This window comes from Carassius auratus, linkage group LG28B (assembly GCF_003368295.1).
Source record: "Carassius auratus strain Wakin linkage group LG28B, ASM336829v1, whole genome shotgun sequence".
Taxonomy (NCBI): Eukaryota; Metazoa; Chordata; class Actinopteri; order Cypriniformes; family Cyprinidae; genus Carassius; species Carassius auratus.
This window is the reverse complement of record NC_039293.1, coordinates 4,551,027-4,573,326: the sequence shown is the minus strand read 5'-3', so window position 1 is coordinate 4,573,326 and position 22,300 is coordinate 4,551,027. Positions and strand designations below refer to the sequence as shown.

The 22,300-nt window shown below is 37.5% G+C and overlaps 1 protein-coding gene across 7 annotated transcripts in view; it reads left to right on the top strand.

The window, feature by feature from the left end:
• The window catches only part of rbfox3b (RNA binding fox-1 homolog 3b), a 219,293-nt gene extending 205,561 nt beyond the window's left edge, over positions 1-13,732 (top strand). For 6 of the 7 annotated variants that reach the window (XM_026240300.1, XM_026240302.1, XM_026240297.1 and 3 more), the window contains one exon: positions 3,503-4,419. In XM_026240300.1, the coding sequence (XP_026096085.1) occupies positions 3,503-3,547 (45 nt within the window). In that variant the 3' untranslated portion in view covers positions 3,548-4,419. Of the gene's footprint in view, positions 1-3,502; positions 4,420-9,842 lie in introns of those variants that run through there. The other variant, XM_026240301.1, reaches the window with a different exon arrangement.
• Positions 13,733-22,300: the final 8,568 nt, after the last annotated feature.

Here is a 22,300-nt window from a genome sequence, read left to right as displayed (position 1 = left end):
CATGCTCCCTGACGAGAGGAAGTCAGCTGGTTAATGTCTGTTTTTAGCTAGCGTTTGCAGCTAACATCAAAGATGAAGGCACTAATGGGCCGTCAGAGTTAGGAGAGCTCTTCTCCGCTGCGTCGTTTGCTCTCTGTTTCCCCTAAATTAACGAGCATGTAACGCATGCAGCAGTGTGCCGTGGGACAGACTCGATTAAAGGTAGGAGATGTCAGAGGATGGTTTATTTCCAACCACCTCTCTCTATCAGACAGAACAAAAAAAATAGACTCTTGTTTGGCACTCCGGCATGCATGCAATTTCTCAACGACAAGGACGTCAGCAAAACACATTAAAAGAGAATAAGAAAATAGAAAAAAGAGGCAGTAGTAAACAGTTCCCCGGTGCAGCTGCTAGCTAAAAGCTTTCATTAATTAAGACGCTTTGTTTGAGACTCTCTTCATTTACTTAATTAAGACTCTGACTGTACGTTTTTCTTTAATTCCTGCTTCCCTGCAAATTTCCTTCCTTGTTTCTTCATCAACAGTGAGAAAAATGACCCCATCACAAAGCCAAGAAGCCCCGTCAGTGGCTCCGTTCCAAAACATAGTGAGCCACCTGTCTACTGCTTCCAAAGAGACGGCTTTCATTAACAACTGCTAGAGAGAGCACCATTTTTCAAAGTTGAACTAATAACTTGACACAACATGTTAAAAAGTGTTAATAATTCATTTCTAATTAGACTGACCTTTTTCATTTATTTAATTATATATAACTTCAGTTATATTACATTGTAGTATTATTTTCTTACACAATTGTGGATGGATGTTTTGTTGCAATGCATTCTGGGAACACACACAATGGATGAATTGCAAAAACTAAGTTCTCTGCCATATTATTTTGTCACAATTAAATCACAATATTTAAAATAAAATTGTAATCTAAAAATAAAATTATTTTTATGAGAAATAAGTTGAATTAAGGTACAAACTTGTAAAGAATTGCCAACTAACTAAAATTAAAATGAAGACAAAAAGCTAATTAAATTAACAACTAATTAAAACAAACTAATAAAATTACAACAACAAAAAGTGACAATAAAAAATTAAATATAAAAATACATTCTAATACTGTATTAAATATAATTTACATGATCTTACAATGCTGTCTATTTTTGGAGTTCACTAGGTTTTGGAACAGACCCAAATTGTCCATTTATCTATGTGTGTGTGTGTGTGTGTGTGTGTGTGTGTGAGTACTGATGCAGAAGAACCTGAGAACTCTGATTTACAGAGCAATCAAATGATCCCTCGTCTGTCAGAAAAAGAGCACTTTGGTTTTCGGCTCTTTCATCATAACTGATTAACGCGACAGCACAAGATGGGAGAGCTTTACGCTTTTAAAATTCCTTTAATAATTAGTTCCTCTGAGGTTGCATTAAATTCTCTTTGCTGGTTTTACCAGCGTCATGAAATTGCAGAAGGCTTCCACCCAGACCAGCGAGCTGGGTCGCCCCTAAATTAGGGAGAATTTTCCTTTGAAGGTCTATGATTTCTGGAGTAAATTACACGTATGGTCCAGTATCGCGGGGCGTGTTCGAAGATCATCACTCGCTCCCACGCCTGCAAGCTTTCTGCACACTAAACTTTAAAGAGAATAATTGTATGTGCCTTTGAACACCATTGGAATTCATTTGATGCACCGTAGTTTGAGGTCTATAATGCTTTCAAAGTCAGCCGATGCCACAATGCGTGCAGACGGAACTAGTTAGTGACTGCGTAATGAGATTCCAAAAAAGAATGCAGAACCCTTCATGGGCAGCACGTGACCCCTTGATTTCACCATTATTTAACTTAAGTTTTGAGAAGTTTTCTAAATCAGTTCTCATAATTCATCAGCATTAGTGAACACCCACACACACACACACACACACACAAATCGGTAAAGGAATAGTTCACCCAAAAATTTACATCTGCTGAACATTTTCTCATCTTCAGGACATGTAAAGGGGGTCGCACACCGGACGTGAAGCGCAGCGCAGCGCCACGTCTTTAAAATTCGAACACATTATTCTCTATGAGTGTACACACACCGGCGGCACCATTCGGTGTCTGTCCGTGGTGCCCAACTATGACTCAGAACGCTGTTCAAATTTCTGCCGCGCCACAGACCGCCATCTGCATAGTTTATATTAAAAAACCCAGATGTTATAAACTGAAACTGAAACTAAAATACAGTACACTTGTTTCATTCAAATTAAACATTACAAAGTGTTTGGTTACGTTTTCAGTCAGGCTGCACAGTTGCCTAGACAACAGATACAACAAAACAATAACAGACTAATTATAACACAGATTCTTTTCATTAATTAACGTTCAAAACTCAGCTTTTATCAATTAAAATCATATATTTAAAATAATAATAATAGATTAAGTTAAAACTCACCCATCTTGCTGCGAAATTGAGCTCGTGCATATAGAATGTGCGCGTCCGGTGTGCCATACCTTGAGTTGTCCTACATGTGGCGTGACGCGATGCGACGCGGCGCTTCTCGTCCGGTGTGCGACCGCCTTAAGATGTTAGATGAGTGTTTTACTTCAAGAAAACAAATTTGGAGAAATTATTAGTCTTAGAAATTAGTAAAGTAGTATTACATCACTTGCTCACCAATCGGTCCTTTGCAGTGAATGAGAGTCCAAACAGCCAATAAAAACATCACAATAATCCACACCACTCCAGTCCATCAGCTAATGACTTGTGAGGAGAAAAGTTGCTAAAACAGTGGCTAAAATAGTCCTCTGTCCATAATATTGCTCTCCTAGTGAAAAGGTCATCTTGTCTGAATCAGGAGAGAAATATTCAAAGCTCTAGCTCTGTTTACTACAGAGCCCCACACATGACACGCAGGAAGAAATATAAGGCTAAATCATGTGCATGATTTACTAATTTGTTCGCTCAGTGTACTAAAACATGCACACGATCACTACTGTCCCTTGATTTACTATTGCATTCACTCGATTTATAAATTGTGCACATGATTCGAGGGAACGCAATAGTAAATCGAGGGAACGCAATAGTAATCGTGCGTATGCTTTAGTACATCAAGGGAATGAATTAGTAAATCGTGCACACAATTTATTTATTTTTTCTTGCATGTCATGTGCGGGGCTCCAGAGTTTACAAACCAAAACAGGCCAAAACACAAAATGTGGGTGGATTGCGGCAACATGTTTTTAATCAGCTGTTTGGAGTCTCCTTTTCACAGCACCCATTTAATACAGAGAATCCATTGGTGAGTTATGTAATTTTATATATTTATCCAAAACTGTTCTACTGAAGAAGAAACAAAAGAAAAGAAAAATAAGCTTTTCTACAAACAAACTGGCGTTCTTTTTTGAGTGGACTGTTCCTTTATAACAATGGCAGAATTCTAAAGGAAGGACATTTGAGAAGCAGGAATTCCGTCGTTGCCGTGACCACCAGCTTGACTCTGATTGGTGCTCTGTCATCTTTGATGTTGCAGGCGAGCCTGTACAGAGGAGGCTACAGCCGCTTCACACCCTACTAGAGAGACTAAACCACTGATTACTCAAACTAACACACAAAACCACTAGACTCCTTCTGCTACACGGAGTGTGATTTCAATCAAAAATGCTTCCAGGTCACCCAATGACCTCATCCCGACAACATTCTCTCAAGTGGACATTGTGGAAATCAGTGGGAAAATCAGAAGAGCAGCTCATAAATGTGAAGTTGATGTCAGATTTTTTAAAGTCAAATTTGTTTTCTCATTTCTGTTTTGTCTGCAAATGCAAGGACAGTGTTTGAAAAAGCATTTTAAAATGGGAAGAAAGTGAATTATCATGTAGTCCTTTAGATGATTGTTTTTCATTATTAATCATTTTGTTATGTATATAAGCTGCTAGACTGAATTCAGACATGAGACAATATCTCAGGACTCTCTTCAACTTTTCTTTGGATCCAAAACCACCCCAGATAGACATACGTATATATATATATATATACCAGATATTGCCAGCATACTCTATTCTCTGTGGTCTGAAACTGTGTGTTTGCTGTATGAATAAGCTGTTCTTGTTTAGTTGCTGGGGTTTTATTTTAAGGGTTTCTATGCATGTTGTTTCCGAGATGAGAGGACTCATCATGTGTTCTCTCACGTTTGCACTAACATATTTACCTCCGTACACAGTGGACAGATTTAACTCACGCTAACTAATGCTGAATGAATGTGTGAGTGCTTGTGCATTAACATATAAGGATTAAAAGATCATTTCATATATGGAAATATTACATTACATAAAAAGTAATTTTACAAGTTAACATAGTGACTTTGGGAGCAATATGATTTTCTGGATTTTCAAAAGAAGGACAAATAATTAGATTAATGAAAATACAAGGAAACTTGGCGGGACTTGAAGAGATGTGCAAATAATTTTCTATTTAAATTATCTATTTAAATATATTAATTATTATTATTTAAAAAAATAATATATATATATATATATATATATATATATATATATATATATATATATATATATATATATATATATATATATATATATTTTAGAATTTAGTATTAAGTGTAGATTTCAATTACAATGCATATTTAAAGGACGTTTCCTCAGAAATACGTTTTTTTCTCCAATTCAGTAGTACTGAAATATACACAATTGTAAAATTGTATTCCTATCTATATTCTGAACATTTTTATTGAGAGGATTTGTTCATAAGTCATTCACAATGATTTGTATACCATTTTATTTTTTATTTTTTTAAACTGAAAGTGCATTTTTTTCCTGTCTGTTGACAGTATTTCTTCATCAGTAGCACTTACATAACCCAACTGTTTTCTTCCTATCTATATTCCTAAGGTATTTATAGAGGGTTTTTCATACATCATTCACTTGATTTAATTATTGCACTATAACTATTTATGTCTGTAGATTTCAATTACATTACATATATTTAAAGGACCTTGTCTCAAATTAGTTTGTTTCTCCATTTCAGTAGTACTGAAATATACAAAACTTTACAATTGTATTCCTATCTATATTCTGAAGATTTTTACTGAGGGATTTGTTCATATATTATTCAAAAATATTTATGTACCATTTTATTTCATAAAACATGCAAAAAATATATTCTGTCTTCGACCGTATTTCCTCATCAATAGCACTTACAAAATAACTTTTCGAAATAAGTTTGTTTCTCCACTTTAGCAGCACTCGCGAACACCAAATTTTATTTTTATTTCTATCTATATTCTGAAGATTTTTATAGAAGGGTTTGTTCATATATCATTTGTACCGATAAATATTGCTTTTTATTCTTAAAACATGATGGAATTTTTTTTTCTGCCTGTTGGTGGTATTTTATGATTTATAGAGTGATATATCAAAAATCCCTTCTGTAAAAACCTTTGACACTACTATGTCAAAAAATCAAGAAAAATATAAATAAATCTTGTTTTATCCAGTGTTAAGATTTATTCTTTGCAATTTTTGCAAATTAGTGCATATTTAATTAGAAAATGCTTTATTTGCATTTTTAAACAAAACAATTCTGAAAACGTATAATACAGTTTTCTTTATGTACTGTATATATGGGTGATATATTAGCCCAAATATTTACTCTGTTCACCTGTAGTGTCTTGCCTTAATAAACATACCGAGATACAGTCAGGCATAAAGAATCACAGGAAAGTGTAAGAGAAAGAAATAGAGAGAAGCTCATTCACCTTCAATCTGAATGCATTAATGATTAAATGTGAATCAGTTCAGTCTCTACCTCATTGATTCAAATGCAAAACATGGATAGAGATCTTAAGTAGTGTGACATTTGTTAAAAATTAAGAAACTCACATCCCTGAGCTCATGTTATGATGCTTTGGATTTAATTCAGCTCCCATGCGCTGTAAAATGTCATTTGATTCACAAAATTAGGGCTATATCCTTTAGGTGTATGTTGAAACTTAACTTTGAGTGATGTGACTCATGTAAAAGGGCCTTTAGGATAAAATAAGTGTAGTACAAGTTAACAATGTTTACACCCAAACATATCAGCAGAATCTTTAAGGACATTTGGTTCCTCATCTCCTTTTTTTCAGATTTTAAATTCACAGTCACATTCACAACATTGTTTGACTGACCTTTAGGGACTTTTTTTGCTGTTTTGAGGGAGCTGTTGTCTTTTTGTTGTGTATAAATTGTATATTCTGTGAAGGGAAATTGCATCAAAGCGTAAGAGAACAGTTTACACTCCAGTATAAAACACGTTTTAGCACTGGATTGCAGTATATGTAAGTCTTCAGAAGACAACTGCTCAGTGTTTTCCTCTCTGTATCTCCTGCAATTTTATTCTGCTTTGACCTGTTAAGGCTGCTGCTTCTGATGTTCAACCAGAAAGAGCCCCTCTGGATGTGAAAAATGTTATTTGATGTTTTATTTCCACTATTTCAATGCAAGTTAATATAAAACGAACCAGCAGACAGTAAACTATACATTTGTCATGTATTTGCTTATTGTTTTAATATATTATTAAGTAAATGAGGTGTCACCAAATTATTCACCATATCAGCACAAGGGCTGATATGATTATTACTCATGTCTTTGAAAACTTCAGGTCTCGACTCATTCAGACCAGCATGTTTACCTGCTGTTTGAAAAAAAAAAAAATTAAAGACACAATTACAAAAAAGAAAAGAACAAAAAGCAAAAAAAAAAAAAAAAAAAAAAAAACATGTTTATAAATACATGTATATATACTTCATAAATATCATATGATTCTCTATAAGCGTTTCAGTACACAGGTATAATGGATTTTGTGTCTGAAATTTTTTATTCTTTAAAATTTATGTAATTTATTTTCATTTGTTTTTGTCTGAGAGTTTTGTCAAAAGTACTTTTGTTTGATATATTCAAAACATGTATATGACGTGGTCTTTTTGAATATAAAAATATTTGATGTTTATATATACAAGTTCATTATAATTCATGAATATGTCTACATACAAATAAAGAGCTTACATGAGCTGAGGTCTCTTCTCTTATATGTATAGAAAAAAACAGCAGCTCCAAAACGTATTTAGACACATTGCAATGATGTTTAAGAAATGCTGTGCTTACAAAATGCCTCTGCTGTCATTCTTGAAAATAAACTACAGTTGCTTTAATATTTTGTTTTATGATTTAAGTAATAGTTGATTCACCCTTCTGATTTTCTCATAATCTCAATTTTTTAATTTTTTGAAGACAATATTTTTTTAAAGAATCTTTTCATTCTGTATCCCGTTTTTTAGTTAAAATGTTTAAACGTCCTTAAAACAAATTAAATGTACATGAAAAATGTCTCAGGTTACGAATGTAACCATGATTCCCTGAGTAGGGAACGAGACACTGCGTCCTCTAGGGGGCGCTATGGGGAACACCTCATCGTGACCCGTGTCTGAAGCATACATGGAAAAAGCACCAACGAGTGGGCCAGCAACAGCCTCTGACGTCACTACCGGCGCGTCTATAAACAGGCACCGGGAAAACACATCATTCACTTATTCGTCTGAAGATTGCATCCAAAGCATGGCAGGGCGCTAGTGAATGCAGTGTCTTGTTCCCAACTCAGGGAACCATGGTTACATTCGTAACCTGCGACGTTCCCTTTCGAGGTAACTTCAAACTTTGTCCTTTAGGGGGCGCTATGGGGAACAGTGTAAACACTGTAACTGAGCACTGCAAAGGAAGCTCACAGAGTTTATTTGTAGACACATAACCACCAGCAAAGGGTTACATACTCTCCCACCCTCCTGCGCTGGAGCCCCACTCAAGGGGCGCCTCCTTTTAGTCCAGACCATCAGTAAGGTAAGCAAGCATAGAAGACTGTTATGCGAGAGGGTTTCCACCTAACCTTCATCAGGTGGAGAGCTAGTGGTTACAGGGGAATTAGGAAAAAGAGTATAAAAGCAGAAGTTAAAAAATCCACAAAGGGAACGAGTAGATACCTAGGTATCACTCTGATTCAGACAGGAATGCTGCCTCATCTGGATCACATCCTTTAGGTTCTGTTTACCTCCTCTTTACCCATGATTCCTCTAACCCCTACCCGCAGGTGAGGGAGGAGCGTGAGTCGTGACACTAGCCTTCTGTGGCCGTCTTTGATCCTCAGATCGAGACAGGCCAGGACCCTTATATTGTTCGGGCTCAGACCTGGACCTTCATGGAACGAAGGATTTGAAAGCAGCGGAGTGTGCCTTCATCTCCCTGAACTTCCAGATCACCGTCTGAATGGAAATAACGAAAAGTTCAGAAGGCGAAACCTGAGCATCGAGAAGAAAGCCTTTTCTTCCTTCCAGATGTCTGCCAGGTTCATCCATAGATGTCTCTCCACTACCACAATGGCCGCCATAGTGCTGCCCATGGCGGCGGCGGCCTGCTTGGTAGCATGGAGCGAGATCCGTGATGTGGCACAGCTCGGCTTCCTGATCAGGAGAAATGCCCTCACCTCTATTCGGTTCGATATGATACACTGATGTCACGGTTCGGTTCGGTACGGTTCGGTACATTTTAGATACAGCAAAATGTAAAAACATCTCAACTTTTCAGAATGCCGCAAGCGCACTGCGGGTCATGTGACAAGAACTAACCAATCAGCTTCATCCTTTCCCGTAACAACGTTGAAAGCTCAGCTAAGATGAAGAAACAGCTGATCATAGTTGTATATGGATTGCAGTTTTGAAATAAATTTAGTAGCAGAGCTAGCCTACTGCAAGTTATTTTTAGAGCTGCAAATCCATTTATCCTTTGCTGAAATTTCCGCAACTTCATGGAGAGAGTACGTCATTGTTGCTTAGCAAAGGCAGACACCTCAGGGGCGCTTCTGCCCAAGCGCTTTGGAAAGGAGGAGAAAGACGCACCTTTCCACGCATTTTTGGGCGCGATATGTTAACGGCCCCTAAGGCGCTCGCTCACTCAGCACGCGCTGAAGGCTCGTTGCAAAATGTCTAATGCATTTAACATACCAGAAATAGAAGATTCTCCAATAACCAACAGGTCTGGTGTCTGGGTGCACTTTGGATTCCCTGTAAGCTATATGGCACCTGTAGAAAGAGCTAATATATAGAGCTAATATATATATATTAGCTCTTTCTACAGGTGGCATCCTCTCATAGCGGCTTTCGCGCATCGCTCCAATGTCGGCACATCTCTTAAGTCAAAACCAATGGATGCGAGAAGAAAACGGTCTCTTTCATTTCTTTTTGATCTCTGTATTGAGATCAGGCAGAAATGGAAGGCTCACCTGAGCTGGAGGACTATGGTCAGCTGGTTGGTGTTTTTTCAATGTATGCTTCAGACAAGGGTCATGAAAAGATGTTCTCCATAGCGCACCCTAGAGGATGCAGTTTCAAAGTTCTCTTGAAAGGGAACTATCATTTTAGTTAATTTTTATCACTTTTTTTTTGTATTTTTAAATGTACCTATTGTTTTATTTTAATTATTTCATCCATTTATTTATGTTTTTATTTGTTTATTTTGCAATGTATGATATATTTATGTGAGGAACAAAACCGATAGACTTCTCAGTGAAAACACTGAAACGTCAGTCATGGTAACACTATTGAAAAACGGATCTAACATATTTTTTACAGTCAGTAACTTTAATTTGGGTTAATTTTCCTCACATAAAGCATCATGCAACTTATAAAACTTATAATATAGTGTACAAGTGACCATGGGTTTGACATGGGAGATTTGGGGGGCTGCTGTAGATTTCATCCTGAAACTGAAATTATATCATTTGAAGCCAGCAATCATCATTGAATAAATTCTTATCTGCTTTTGCTTTTTTAGTAAATACAGCAGAAGAAAAAACAACGAGAGAGAGAGAGATCAGTACTGAGCACTTCAGGAAAGCAAGGACCATCATGAGAAAAGAAAATCTATTGTCCAGAGGAGACTGAAGAAAAGTTCCAGCAGAGAACATGAAGGACACAAATATAAACAGATGGAAGAGAAAGAAAGAAAACACATTTGGAAACATTTTATTTTTCTATATGTTAATGTTCATGGATGGAGCAGAGACGTGTGTGCATCTCAGAGACTACAGTTAACTGACACTGATATGACCGTGCAGGGATCCTCAAGCTATGACCACGCCCACAACATCATCCACCAATCAGAAGTGACTTATGATGGGGGAGGAGACAAGACATGCCGAAGGCTGCATGACTAATGTATTTCCTGTGGGTGGAGTCATTGTGCGTGCTGTGATTGGTTGCTTTGCAAAACTTCCCAGAAAGGATATCACTCTAACCACACTTCCTGTATCATGTGCTTCAGCTCACATCATTATTGGTCATTCATTCACCCACTTCCTGTGGAGAGACGTCGCCAGACCGCTTACACGATACAGTTCAGCCTGTGTGGGCGGAGCCACTCATTCACTTCCTGTGGCTGATGTCAGAACTTAGCTGATTGGCCATGCTGCTGACCAACTTCCTGTGGTGTTCCTGGTTAGGACTCTTAAACTAAAGATGTCAACTACTGATCAATTATGTCCAGCAGTAGAGTGCACGGTGAGAGTGTTGGTTCAGAAGGGGCACACCAAAATTTCTAATTAACAATTTACAATTTATATAAGAATGACTTTATGGACAGTTTACATTGACATTCATTCTATTACAGAATGAGGGGCTGTTCACACAGAATGTGGCTTTGGATCTAAAAACACAAGACAAGTGCTTTTAAAAAAAGTGCAACGCAGAATGCCTCCTCTGCCAAATCGCTAAAACAGTTGCAAAGCCAACTTTTTTCTTTAAACAAAAGCTTGCAATCCTTTCCCAACTTCTGATTGGTCCACTGTTTTGGAACTGACACGGATGAGCAGATGAAATTTGACATGACATCTAAAGAAGATTGTCGCTCATGCAAGATGCTACAAATGACACAAGTGGTCATACACATCGCCTAGTGCATGTTTACGTAGAAAAACAATAGAAAAGTAGTGCATTGAACTGGAAAAAACACATTGTGTGTGAACGGCCCTAAGAGTATTTAATCTGAACTACCATTTAGAAGATGTGAATAATTGAGGAATAGTTAAGATGTGTTAATGTATATTAAATTATCTCGTCTGCTTACCAAATCTGCATTTATCTGATCAAAACTACAGATATTGATAATTTAAAACAATAATACTGTGAAAAGTTATTACAATTTAGAAGATCTTTTTGTTTTGTCTTGTTTAGTTTGTTGTTGTTGTTGTTGTTTTATAAACAAATACCATTACTCACTAAGGATCAGTGATGGTCAATGTATAAACAACCCGCACCCGACCGATGTTTTGGGTAGAATGATGTGATTTAATTATAATGTTTATGCAACGATTTATGCAAAAAAAAAAAAAAAAAAAAAAAAAAAAATAGGCTTGACATTTACACATAAATACAAAGCAACACTTCACCTGAACAAACACTCCCACCGTTCACATCATGTGCCGAGAGAAAAATTGATCAGTCACTTGTGATCTATGAAACTCATTTGACTGAAGCGTGAGATTAAAATGTTTACTTTTAAACCAGGGGACAAACTTCCAGCCAAAATGAACCGAACCGCGGATGCATCTAGTATTTAACTTAAGAAAAAAAAAGAGAGATAGAAGAAAAAGTAAAGTATTATTCATTGAAATATCATAGTGCTATATGACAAATATATCCACATGTTTATCTACGCCTACATTAAATGCTTCCTTTAAACAATGTTTTACAACAACAGTGACTGTTAACCTGTTCTTTGGTAAATTTTGTCAGCTGTATGAAGTATTTCTGGGGTTTGATACGCCTCGGAGGGAGGGAGGGAGGGAGGGATGGGATGTAACATAACAAACAGAACATTTTATTTGGGAAAACAGCTAAATTTTTAAAGCACATTTTCCCTACCCACGTGTTTTCAAGAGTGTATTGATATATGTTGAGAGTGTAACAGTAGTTGTATTTGTACATACATAACATATTTATTATCAGGCTGACGGGGTTGATGGCACAGGGTGTATGTATGTGTGTGTCTGAATGGGTGAGATGTGTATTTTGTTATTTTTTAATCCAACCATAATCAAATCATGCTTTATTTTTGAGCTTCTAATACATTAATACTCTTTCAGTTTGACTACCATTGTTTTAGTATTAAGCTTCTTATATTTGCCGCTCTAAACGCCCTACAGAAACTCTGTATTGTTTAGTTTAATTAAGACTTGATTTAGTGTTTTATTCAGCAGTTGTATTTGTCCAGCCAAATCTTTAGAGAAATTTCTCTATAAGTAATTCAAGTCTACGTTTCTGAAAAACTTGAAGTAGCAAGCAGAACATTAGTAAAGGCGCTTTATATGCAAAGTGAAATCATGTTATTGGATTTATCCAAGAGTGATGATAAATGGTAAAAGGTTTACATTTACTGATTATTAAAGAGTTTACATCAGGGTTTCCAAAAATGTTCTGTCAGCAGAACCCCTTGATGTCTTTATATACGTTAATATTTCAATAATTTAACAACACATTCACGTGTTCATAGTTCATAGTTCTCTGATGTTTATTTATGGTCACATGCAGGTAAACAAATGAAATATTTCCTTTAGTAAGTGGTTGATTTTATCATTTTTATTTTCAATAATATTTTCTAATTGTAAATAATTGTTAGCTTTTTATTGTAGTTCCCTGGTAAATCCCCAGGGTTTTGCAAACATCATTTTGGAAAATCTCACTTACGATCAACAGTTCGGCCAGTTCAGTGTCTAGTTTTATAGTTTGATCAATATTTTGCATTAGTTTTTATTTCTATACACTTTATTAAACCTTCTTTATTTTCTTTTAACTTTTAAAGTTTTTTTTTTTTTTGTGTGTGTGTGTGTTTTTGTCAGTTTTATGTTTTTTAGTAACTTTTTTATGTTTTATATTTAGTTAAAATATTCCAAGTACTGGGAAGTTTTTTTTATTATTTTTTTAATGGTTTTAGTTTTATTTAATAGCCCTAATTTGGATTATTAAATCTGGATGGAGATGTATAAAGTTCTATACATCTACATCTCATTTCTGTTTGTTTGCACATTATACTATTTCAATTAATTCGACAGAATTTCACAGATTCCCCTTCAAAATCAACATGAAAAATAGAGATTCATCCGGTTCTGCTTAAACAGCTGAGACCACATGCTTTTCATCTATCATAATTCTGAAGCATAATTCTCATACGTCTATATGTTTACGTCTAAAAGTTTTCAGGAAAGTGAAGAACTGTGTGTGTGAGAAGTGCATCTGTCTGGTTTTACCGTGGTAAACGCTTGTTTTTCTATCTCTGCCGTGCTGTAAATATCAGCCCCGTCTCCTCTACCCTTCAACCAAGCAAAATCTTGTATTTTGTTCTAAAACGCTAAGGTTTATTTGTAAGGATTTTTAAAAATCTCTCTCTTTCTCATTTTTGTAAGCATTCAAATGATAAAATATCTTTAAAAAAAGGTTTAAAGGTGAATTATTGAAAGATAAATGTGTCTCTCTGAAGCCCTCCAGATCTGTGACTGTATCAGTTTGTGTTTTCTTTCTCTTCTGCTATCGCTACAAACCTCAGATGAAAACTCTATTTCTTATTCTGACATTAAAGTTATCATCGTTATTATTATGACATCATATTTATTACTACCCATTGATATGAACACCATCATTATTATTACATAAATAAACTTGTCTTCTGCAGCATTTGGTGGAGTTTTTGTTTCTATATTGTTTACAAACAAACATCCATCCTTTCCTTTTTTAATATTTCCAGATAATGTTTGAATCATTTATGTTCTACTTGAATCTAGTCATTCTGGAAACATGACTTTAGAACTCAATACGTGAACATTTATATATTCAATGTTATATTTTAGGAAGGGGGTCATAATGTTTTGCATAGAAAGTTGACCCCTGAGTCCTAAGATAATTGCCCTCAAGAAAACATTGAATTAATTTTGAAAATATGTAGTTATGCACATCCAGTCAAGTCTTACGATACATTAGCCACACAAGTACTTCTAGCGTGCAGAAGGTTATTCACAGTACTGGGATGAAAAATTGAATCTAGATTACGTAATCAGATTCAGAAAAATTAACTACTTTTTGAGGATTGCATGATTATATTATTAACATAATGGCAATAAATTATTCAGAATTTATTGATTCTTCCTATTTCTTCTTTTTCGTCTATTAAATTTTCCTTTTAAAATCATCAACTACTGATGAACACATTAATTATCATCTAAGCATGTATTAAGGTGTCTTTGGAAGGCTTTTGTCTTTCAATCACATTAAAAAGGCATTGGGTCAAAACTAATCGTGCAGTTTGGAATCAGTAATGAACTACAATTTGTGAGTAATTTACCCTGCACTGGTTACACATGTAAGAATCAAATCTTTGCTGATAGAATCCAAGTGTGCTGAGCTGGACGTCTGGTCGATTGCATTCCAGTGTTTCCACGGTGATGTGAGAACGGAAGACAGAATTTGTCTTCCTGCTTCCCTCTCAAGACTGTAAGATCGAAAGCACCTGTCCATCTCCTAGGCAACAATTTACCTAAGAGCGGCATCTATCTCAACAAATCTGACCCTGCAGAAACACACATGCCATTACAGAGACATATAGATCATAATGGACAATAAACAAGAGTTTGCAGGAACTGTAAAACATTTCCATAAACACATGCTAGAGGTGCTAGATAACAGAGAATGCATAAATGTATGTAAATAAATTAGGGCTATGTCACTCTTTCCAGTGAATTTGAGTAAAAGCCAGACACAAGCCAAGTGGTTAAAAAGCTCATTGTCAAATTAATTCACAGAATAAAGAGACCACTGAACACCTGTCGATGGATGTGTAACTATTTAATGGAAATACTAATACTAACCAGAAAAGGCTACAGCACATAAACGCACTGATGTTTATCGTGTTGGAAACTTCTGTGTGGCTTTACTGACATCTAATGGTAAAATTTTGCAGCTGATTCAAAACTTGAAGTAGATGTTTCAGGATGTGGGTGGGGTGGTGCATTTCTCTAAATCTTTGTTAGCTAACTATGGTCACGAGTTCAACTGAACTGTTAGTGATGATAGAACTTGCAATCATAGTTGCTTTTGGGAAAAGCACCCCAGGTTTGAACAATGAATATAAAAATCAGTCATAATATCTATGATTTATTTTCATGAGACAAAATGTCTGGCCAGACTAGGCTGAAAAAAAAAAGTTCTGTAAAAGTACTTAACCATATGCGAGTGGTCTTAATAATTCACTACTCTCTGTCATAGTGACAATATCCTCAATGTACTGATAAAAAAAAAAAAAAAAAAGGGAATAGGAATCTGTAATAAGTCAATACCAAAAAAGGCGTTTGGAGAAGATTGTTTCTCAACAGGCAGCAGATCTCAGTGATTCTGGCATTTTTGCAAACATAATCAGGAAGTGATGTATCCGGAAATGATTTCCCCATTAGACTAAACTCAAGGAACTCCACAAAACAGATGCCATGCAACAAAACAATAAAACTAATCTAGAGAAGAGATGTTGGGTATGCGTCTCTCACTCTTTTAGATTCAACTTTGAGTAACTGATGTTATGTACTCATCTTCATTTTAACTGAATTTAATTCTACATTGGATTCTCATTGCTTAATTATTTAATTAGCGTGATACATTTTTGCCTGACAAATAAAATGTTATATTTGATTTATTCTGATCTCTATTGAAAATCAGTATGACTTGTAGATTAAGTGGAGTCTGGTATTACCACAAATCTGCATCCAGGATAGATCATACTGACAGCCCACAGAATGAAGCATGTGGCACTCTGGAAGTCGATCTGCCAACCCTGGCAGAGCTCCTGGGTGCAGCAGCTTCCAGCGAGCACTGCTCTCAGTTTCTTCCACCCACTAGTGTAGCAGAGCTGAAAGGCTTGCTACCCCATCATGGGGTCTCTAAAACAGTTAGTTCCTCACTTTCCGCGCTGACGCCGAGATCGTTTGCTTTCTTCAGTTAAAGTATAAAGTGCCAAGCGTTGTCGACTCGTACATTACACGTGACGCGCTGATGTCACGTGTCGTTACGGGATCTTCAAGGGTTGTGTGTGAAAGCACGCACATATACCGGGTCATCAATGGCAGTGTGAAAGTGCCAAATCTAGCGACCAGGGAACAATCACAGGAACACTTTACCCCTGTATTTGCCGGAATGGCAGTGTGAAAGGGGCTTAAGGGAATCAGTCTCGAGGCTGAGCTCTGGTGTTCTTGAGGCAGCTAGATCGGTGCCCAGAATGAGAGCACCCGCAGGGGGCAACCGGTCTAACTGATCTCTGATTCATTACAGTTTGCACATATGTTTTCGTCGCGAATATTGATCTTCCTTCAAAACAGTCGGTAAAAGAGTCGCGCGATAACGCGCGCCATCACTTTGATACGGAATTAGATCTGGCTTTTGTTCACACAGTGCTCGTTCCGGATCGATTACCGCAATGTTACTAGGTCCCCGACCCGGGTTCAATTCAGTAATCAATTCCGGGACGTGGTTGCTTTCACACAGAAGGCGACCAGGCAATGTTACGGGAATATTGCGGGTCCGACGTGCAGTGTGAAAGGGGCTTTAGTAGATTATTTAGCAGCATGGAAACTACTGATAAATGTATCTCAATGGGTCCTGCACACAGTAGAAAAAGGCTATTGCATTCAGTTCGACTCTCCACCGCCGAGATTCAACGGGGTTATTCTGACTCTCTTCAGACCTGAGCAGGCTCTGGTTATGAAACAGGAAGTGAATACCCTATTAAGGAAGGAGGCAATCAAGGTGGTCCCTCATCACAACAGGGAATCTGGGTTTTACAGCCGGTATTTCTTAGTTCCAAAGAAGGATGGGGGGTTGTGTCTGATCATTGATCTGCATCAGTTAAACCGCTCAATCATGCAACTGAAGTACAAAATGCTCACCATCAAGCACCTCAAATCAGGTCCGAAGACTGGTTTGTCATGATAGATCAACCATGACAGAGGAGGTGGTGTTGGTGCAGTGGATAAGACATCCCTTTGGTGTGAGAGACGAATCCACTGTAAGACACCAATGTGTCCTGAGCAAGACACTTAACCCCTAGTTGCTCCAGAGGCGTGCGACCTATGACATATATATCAATTGTAAGTCGCTTTGGATAAAAGCGTCAGCTAAATGAATAAATGTAAATGTAGATCTCGAAGACGCATACATCCATGTCTCCATCTTTCCACATCACAGAAAGTTTCTGAGGTTCGCTTTTGGAGGCGAAGCGTACCAATATCGAATTATTCCGTTCAGCCTTGCACTCTCACTTTGCACATTTACAAGGTGTGTGGATGCTGCCCTGGCTCCATTGCATCTGCATCCGCATACTAAATTATATGGATGATTGGTTGATTTTAGCTCAATCAGAGCAGATGGCCGTTCGACATCCAGATGCCGTTCTTGCCCACATGAAGGAGTTGAACACCAAGAAAAGTGTACTTTCTCCATTACAGAGGACCACTTATCTAGGCGTAGTATGGGCACATCTGTTCCCTGCTCATATCGAGTCGATCCTCATGTCAGTCAAGAGAGTCAGAGAAGGCCAGTCACTCACTGTAAAGCAGTCTCAGAAACTGCTGGGTCTGATGGCAGTTGAGTCCAACATGATACATCTTGGCCTGCTGTACATTCCCAGAGGGGAATCCACTTTGGACTATCAAGGTCACACGGCAATGCATCCATGCCTAAGACACGTGGAAGAAACATTGGTTCTTGAATCAGGGCCCGGTGTTGGGAGCTCCTTGGCTCCATGTAATGCTAGAAATGGACGCATCCCTCACCAGCTGGGCTGGAGTGGCCACCCTGCCCGTGGTCTGCGGAGTGGTCACCATCTGACATGGCATATCAATTGTCTGTAGATCCTGGTCATGTATCGAACATTAAAACACTTTCCTCCCAGACCTGAGAGGTCACCATGTGTTAGTGCACACCGACACATCACATCTCTTAAATCAACCACCAAGGGGGTCTGCGATTGCGACCCTTGTACAAGCTGGCACACCAGATCCGTGTGTTGTCCCAGGAAAAACTCCTCTAACTCAGAGCAGTATTCATTCCTGGGTATCTCAATATGGGTGCAGACATCCTGTCGAGACAGCGGCCGAGGCTTGGGGAATGGATGCTTCACGCCAACATGGTGAAGCAATTATGGTGAGTTTTTGTCCAGGCTCAGATGGACTTTTTGCGACACAGGACACCTCACAATGTTCCCTCTGGTTCTTTCTAGTTCATCCAGCTCCTATGGGACTGGGCACTATGGTACAGATTGGCCGAGGCTTCATCTATACAGTTTTCCCCCAATTACTCTGCTTCTGGGACTTCTGGCAAGAGTACGCCGAGATGGGGTTGGGCTGTTTTTAGTAGCCCCATTCTGGTCGGGCTTAGTATAGTTCTCAGATCTGATCTCACTCCTCGACGGCTCTCCATGGGAGATTCCAGTTAGGACAGATCTACTCTCAAAGGCACAGGTTACAATAATTCACCCTCACCTGGAGTTGTGTAACTGTGACTGTGACTTGGAGACCTTCAGGCCCTCTCAGTGGCCCCTACTCATCTTGACTTTGCGCCCAGCATGGCCAAAGCATTTCTATAACCTGGAGCAGGTTATGTTCCAAAGATTCCCTCTGTAACACCACAACCGATAGTGCTGCACACCTTCTGCCCTCCTCCCTTCTAAGAGCCCGACCTGAAGAAGCTTAACTGTATGTGTCCAGTTCAGGCGCTGGAGACATATGTCCACAGGGCTGCCCAGTGGAGAAGGACAGACCAACTGCTTGTGTGCCATGGTCCTCCCAAGAAGGGTCAATCCCTCGACTAAGCATACCCTCAGCCACTGGATAGTTGAGGCTATCAACCTGGCCTACGAGTCCTCTGACCTCCTCTTGCCGATGGGAGTCAAGGCTCACTGAAGAGGAATGTCTCAGGTTACATATTTAACCATGTTTCCTCGAGGGAACGAGTTGATGCGTCTCGAAGCCATACTCCCGGCACCCCTGCTAGAAAGCTTCCTGGTCAATAACGGCACCCGCCTATGACGTCTTGTCTTTCCGTTGGGCTGATTACACATGTGATTCAGAGCATGGTCAACCGTGTCTGCATTAGATTCATATTGATGATCAAAACACAGATGGAGCTCTGTCAACACATCCAAATCTTGCACAGACCCGTTACACTCCTGGATTGTCATATCATTCTGTAACATTAGGCATAGGCATGTTGTGACTGTCAGATATATTTGGCACTGCTTCAACCTTTCTGAAAATCCTCCGTCCAATTGTGCTTTTTTTGTAAACAAATCCGCTGTAAATTGAAGCAAAAAAACTGACACGGTCTGGAACTTCATTAAAAATAATCCAATCTTTCCTAATCTTAAAATCAGAAGGAAGGCAATGCACTGCGAAAAAAAAACAGGCAGCGATGTACATAGAAGCAGGCGTTGATGATCTTATGCAGAGGCAGTGCTTATCGACACTATTACATCATAGAGTGCCATATTTCACAACCTACCCTTTTAACAGACTGGCTTCAATATAAGCAATTTTTAGACTAACAATATAGTTTTGAGTTTGGAACTTACAGGATGTTATATATATATATATATATATATATATATATATATATATATATATATATATATATATATATATATATATATATATATATATAATGACCTCTTGTCTGTCAAAACATCAAGGAAATTTTGATTTATCAGCTCCTGACCCTTTAAACCAGTAGGTGGCAACAAGTCTATGGGTGAGTAATTTAATTATTGATGTAATCAATTAGATCTAAAACACTGATTAATTCAGGAAATAAATGACTTGCTGAAATTATTTGATTATTAATGCTCATACAAATTCCTCATTTAAAAAAAAATTGAGAATCTGTTTTCTGCTTGACAAACGCTTATGTTACTGCCAACTGACATTGTTTAAAGCTTGCTATTTTTGTCCTTGAAACAACTTAAAATGCATATATGTAGAATAACTTTTTTTTTAATAAACTCAGAGGAAAATTACTTTAAAAGTAAGGAAAGACAGTGTCAGTAAAGGTGGTTGTGAATGTGCGTACAAACTAGGGCTTGCATAGACTAGTCGAGTAGTCGAGTGATCGATTACTTCAACCACTAGTGGGCGCTTTTGGAAACAATCAAATACTTGAGTATGCATTAACCATAATGCATGCTAAGAGCTTGCAAGTACAACGTGGATTTTAGGATTACAATATTGCGTGCAGCTGTTAATTTCTATGACTTTATTTATGTTGCATGTAAAATTTAAATATGTAATGTAAGCAGAATACTTATTTTTTTCAGAATGCCACGGATAATGGTTTTTTAAAAACGAATAACGGACAAGGAATAATTCTGACTGAATACTCAGCTGAAGCTGGCACAGTCTGGTGTTTGCTAGATAACAGTTGAGCTAGGGGATCAGCGCAATACTATACACAGACCTTTAAAGTAACGAAATACAAAATGAAGTGAATGAATGTAAACTTTATGAATGAAAAGGGCACGAATCAAACACAGCATTGATGTTATATCTCCATGCATCTCTCAGAAATCAGAGCTTTGCAAGAGTAATATCACCTATAATAATACATTATACACATTATATTATTTGCATATATTTAAAAGGCAATGATTTAAACCTTAGGCTATGATATCATACAAATGAAAGGAATAAGCACAACATCTCTCTGCTTGCATGATATATATATATATATATATATATATATATATATATATATATAATTTTAGAAATTAATAATTATTTTAGTTTAACACAGCATACTTGTTCAGTGATAACTATGAAAAAAGATACAGATACATTTATAAATACTGGCTGTTACATGGAAATGTAAATTTGACAATTTACATATGTAATTGTTGCATAAGGCTATGAATTAATAAGCGTTTAATTATAAGAACTATTTCATGTCTTTTCATTTACAGTAGCATGAACCACGAGTGGTCGAGTAACTCAAGTTTTTTTTTTTTTTAAATAAGAAACCGACTAGAAGAAATCACTAGTCGTGCAACCCCTTGTACAAACCTGATTCCAAATAAGTTTGGACACTGTACAAATTGTGAGTAAAAAAGGAATTGAATTATTAAAAAAATCTCATAAACTTCTATTTTAATCACAATAGAATATACAGTAGATAACATATCAAATGTTGAAAGTGAGACATTTTGATATGTCATGCCAAATATTGGTTCATTTTGGATTTCATGAGAGCTACACATTCCAAAAAAGCTGGGACAGGTAGCAATAAGAGGCCAGAAAAGTCAAATGTGCATATAAGGAACAGCTGGAGGACCAAGTTGCAACTTATTAGGTCAATTGGCAACATGATTTGATATAAAAAGAGCCTCTCAGAGTGGCAGTGTCTCTCAGAAGTCAAGATGGGAAGAGGATCACCAATTCCCCCAATGCTTTGGTGGAAAATGGTGGAGCTATATCAGAAAGGAGTTTCTCAGAGAAAAACTGCAAAGAGTTTGAAGTTATCATCCTCTACAGTGCATAATACAGTAGCATCCAAAGATTCAGATAATCTGGAACCATTTCTGTGCATAAAGACGGGCGTACACGGTGCAAATTTGGATGTGTGGAAGATCATACAACAGTATGTCCACGCACACCTCACAAATGAGTTTATCTGAAAATCATACGGATAAGGTGATATACAATGCAATTTTACAACCTACCAATAGCCAAAGCAATGCTTGGATCATAATTCCACGCTCATGATACGAGTCGCGACCATACAAGCACACACTATTCCCACACGATTGAAAAAAATCACATGCAAACTCGTACAACAGTAAAAATTGCACCGTGTACGCCCGCCTTAAAGGTCAAGGCCGGAAATCCATACTGGATGCCTGTGATCTTCGGGTCCTTAGACGGCACTGCATCACGTACAGGAATGCTACTATAATGGAAATCACAACATGGGCTCAGGAATACTTCCAGAAAATATTGTCGGTGAACACAATCCACCGTGCCATTCACCGTTACCAGCTAAAAATCTATAGGTCAAAAAAGAAGCCATATCTAAACATGATCCAGAAGCGCAGGCGTTTTCTCTGGGCCGATGCTCATTTAAAATTGGACTGTGGCAAAGTGGAAAACTGTTCTGTGGTCAAATGAAAATTTGAAGCTCTTTTTGGAAAACTGGGACGCCATGTCATCCAGACTAAAG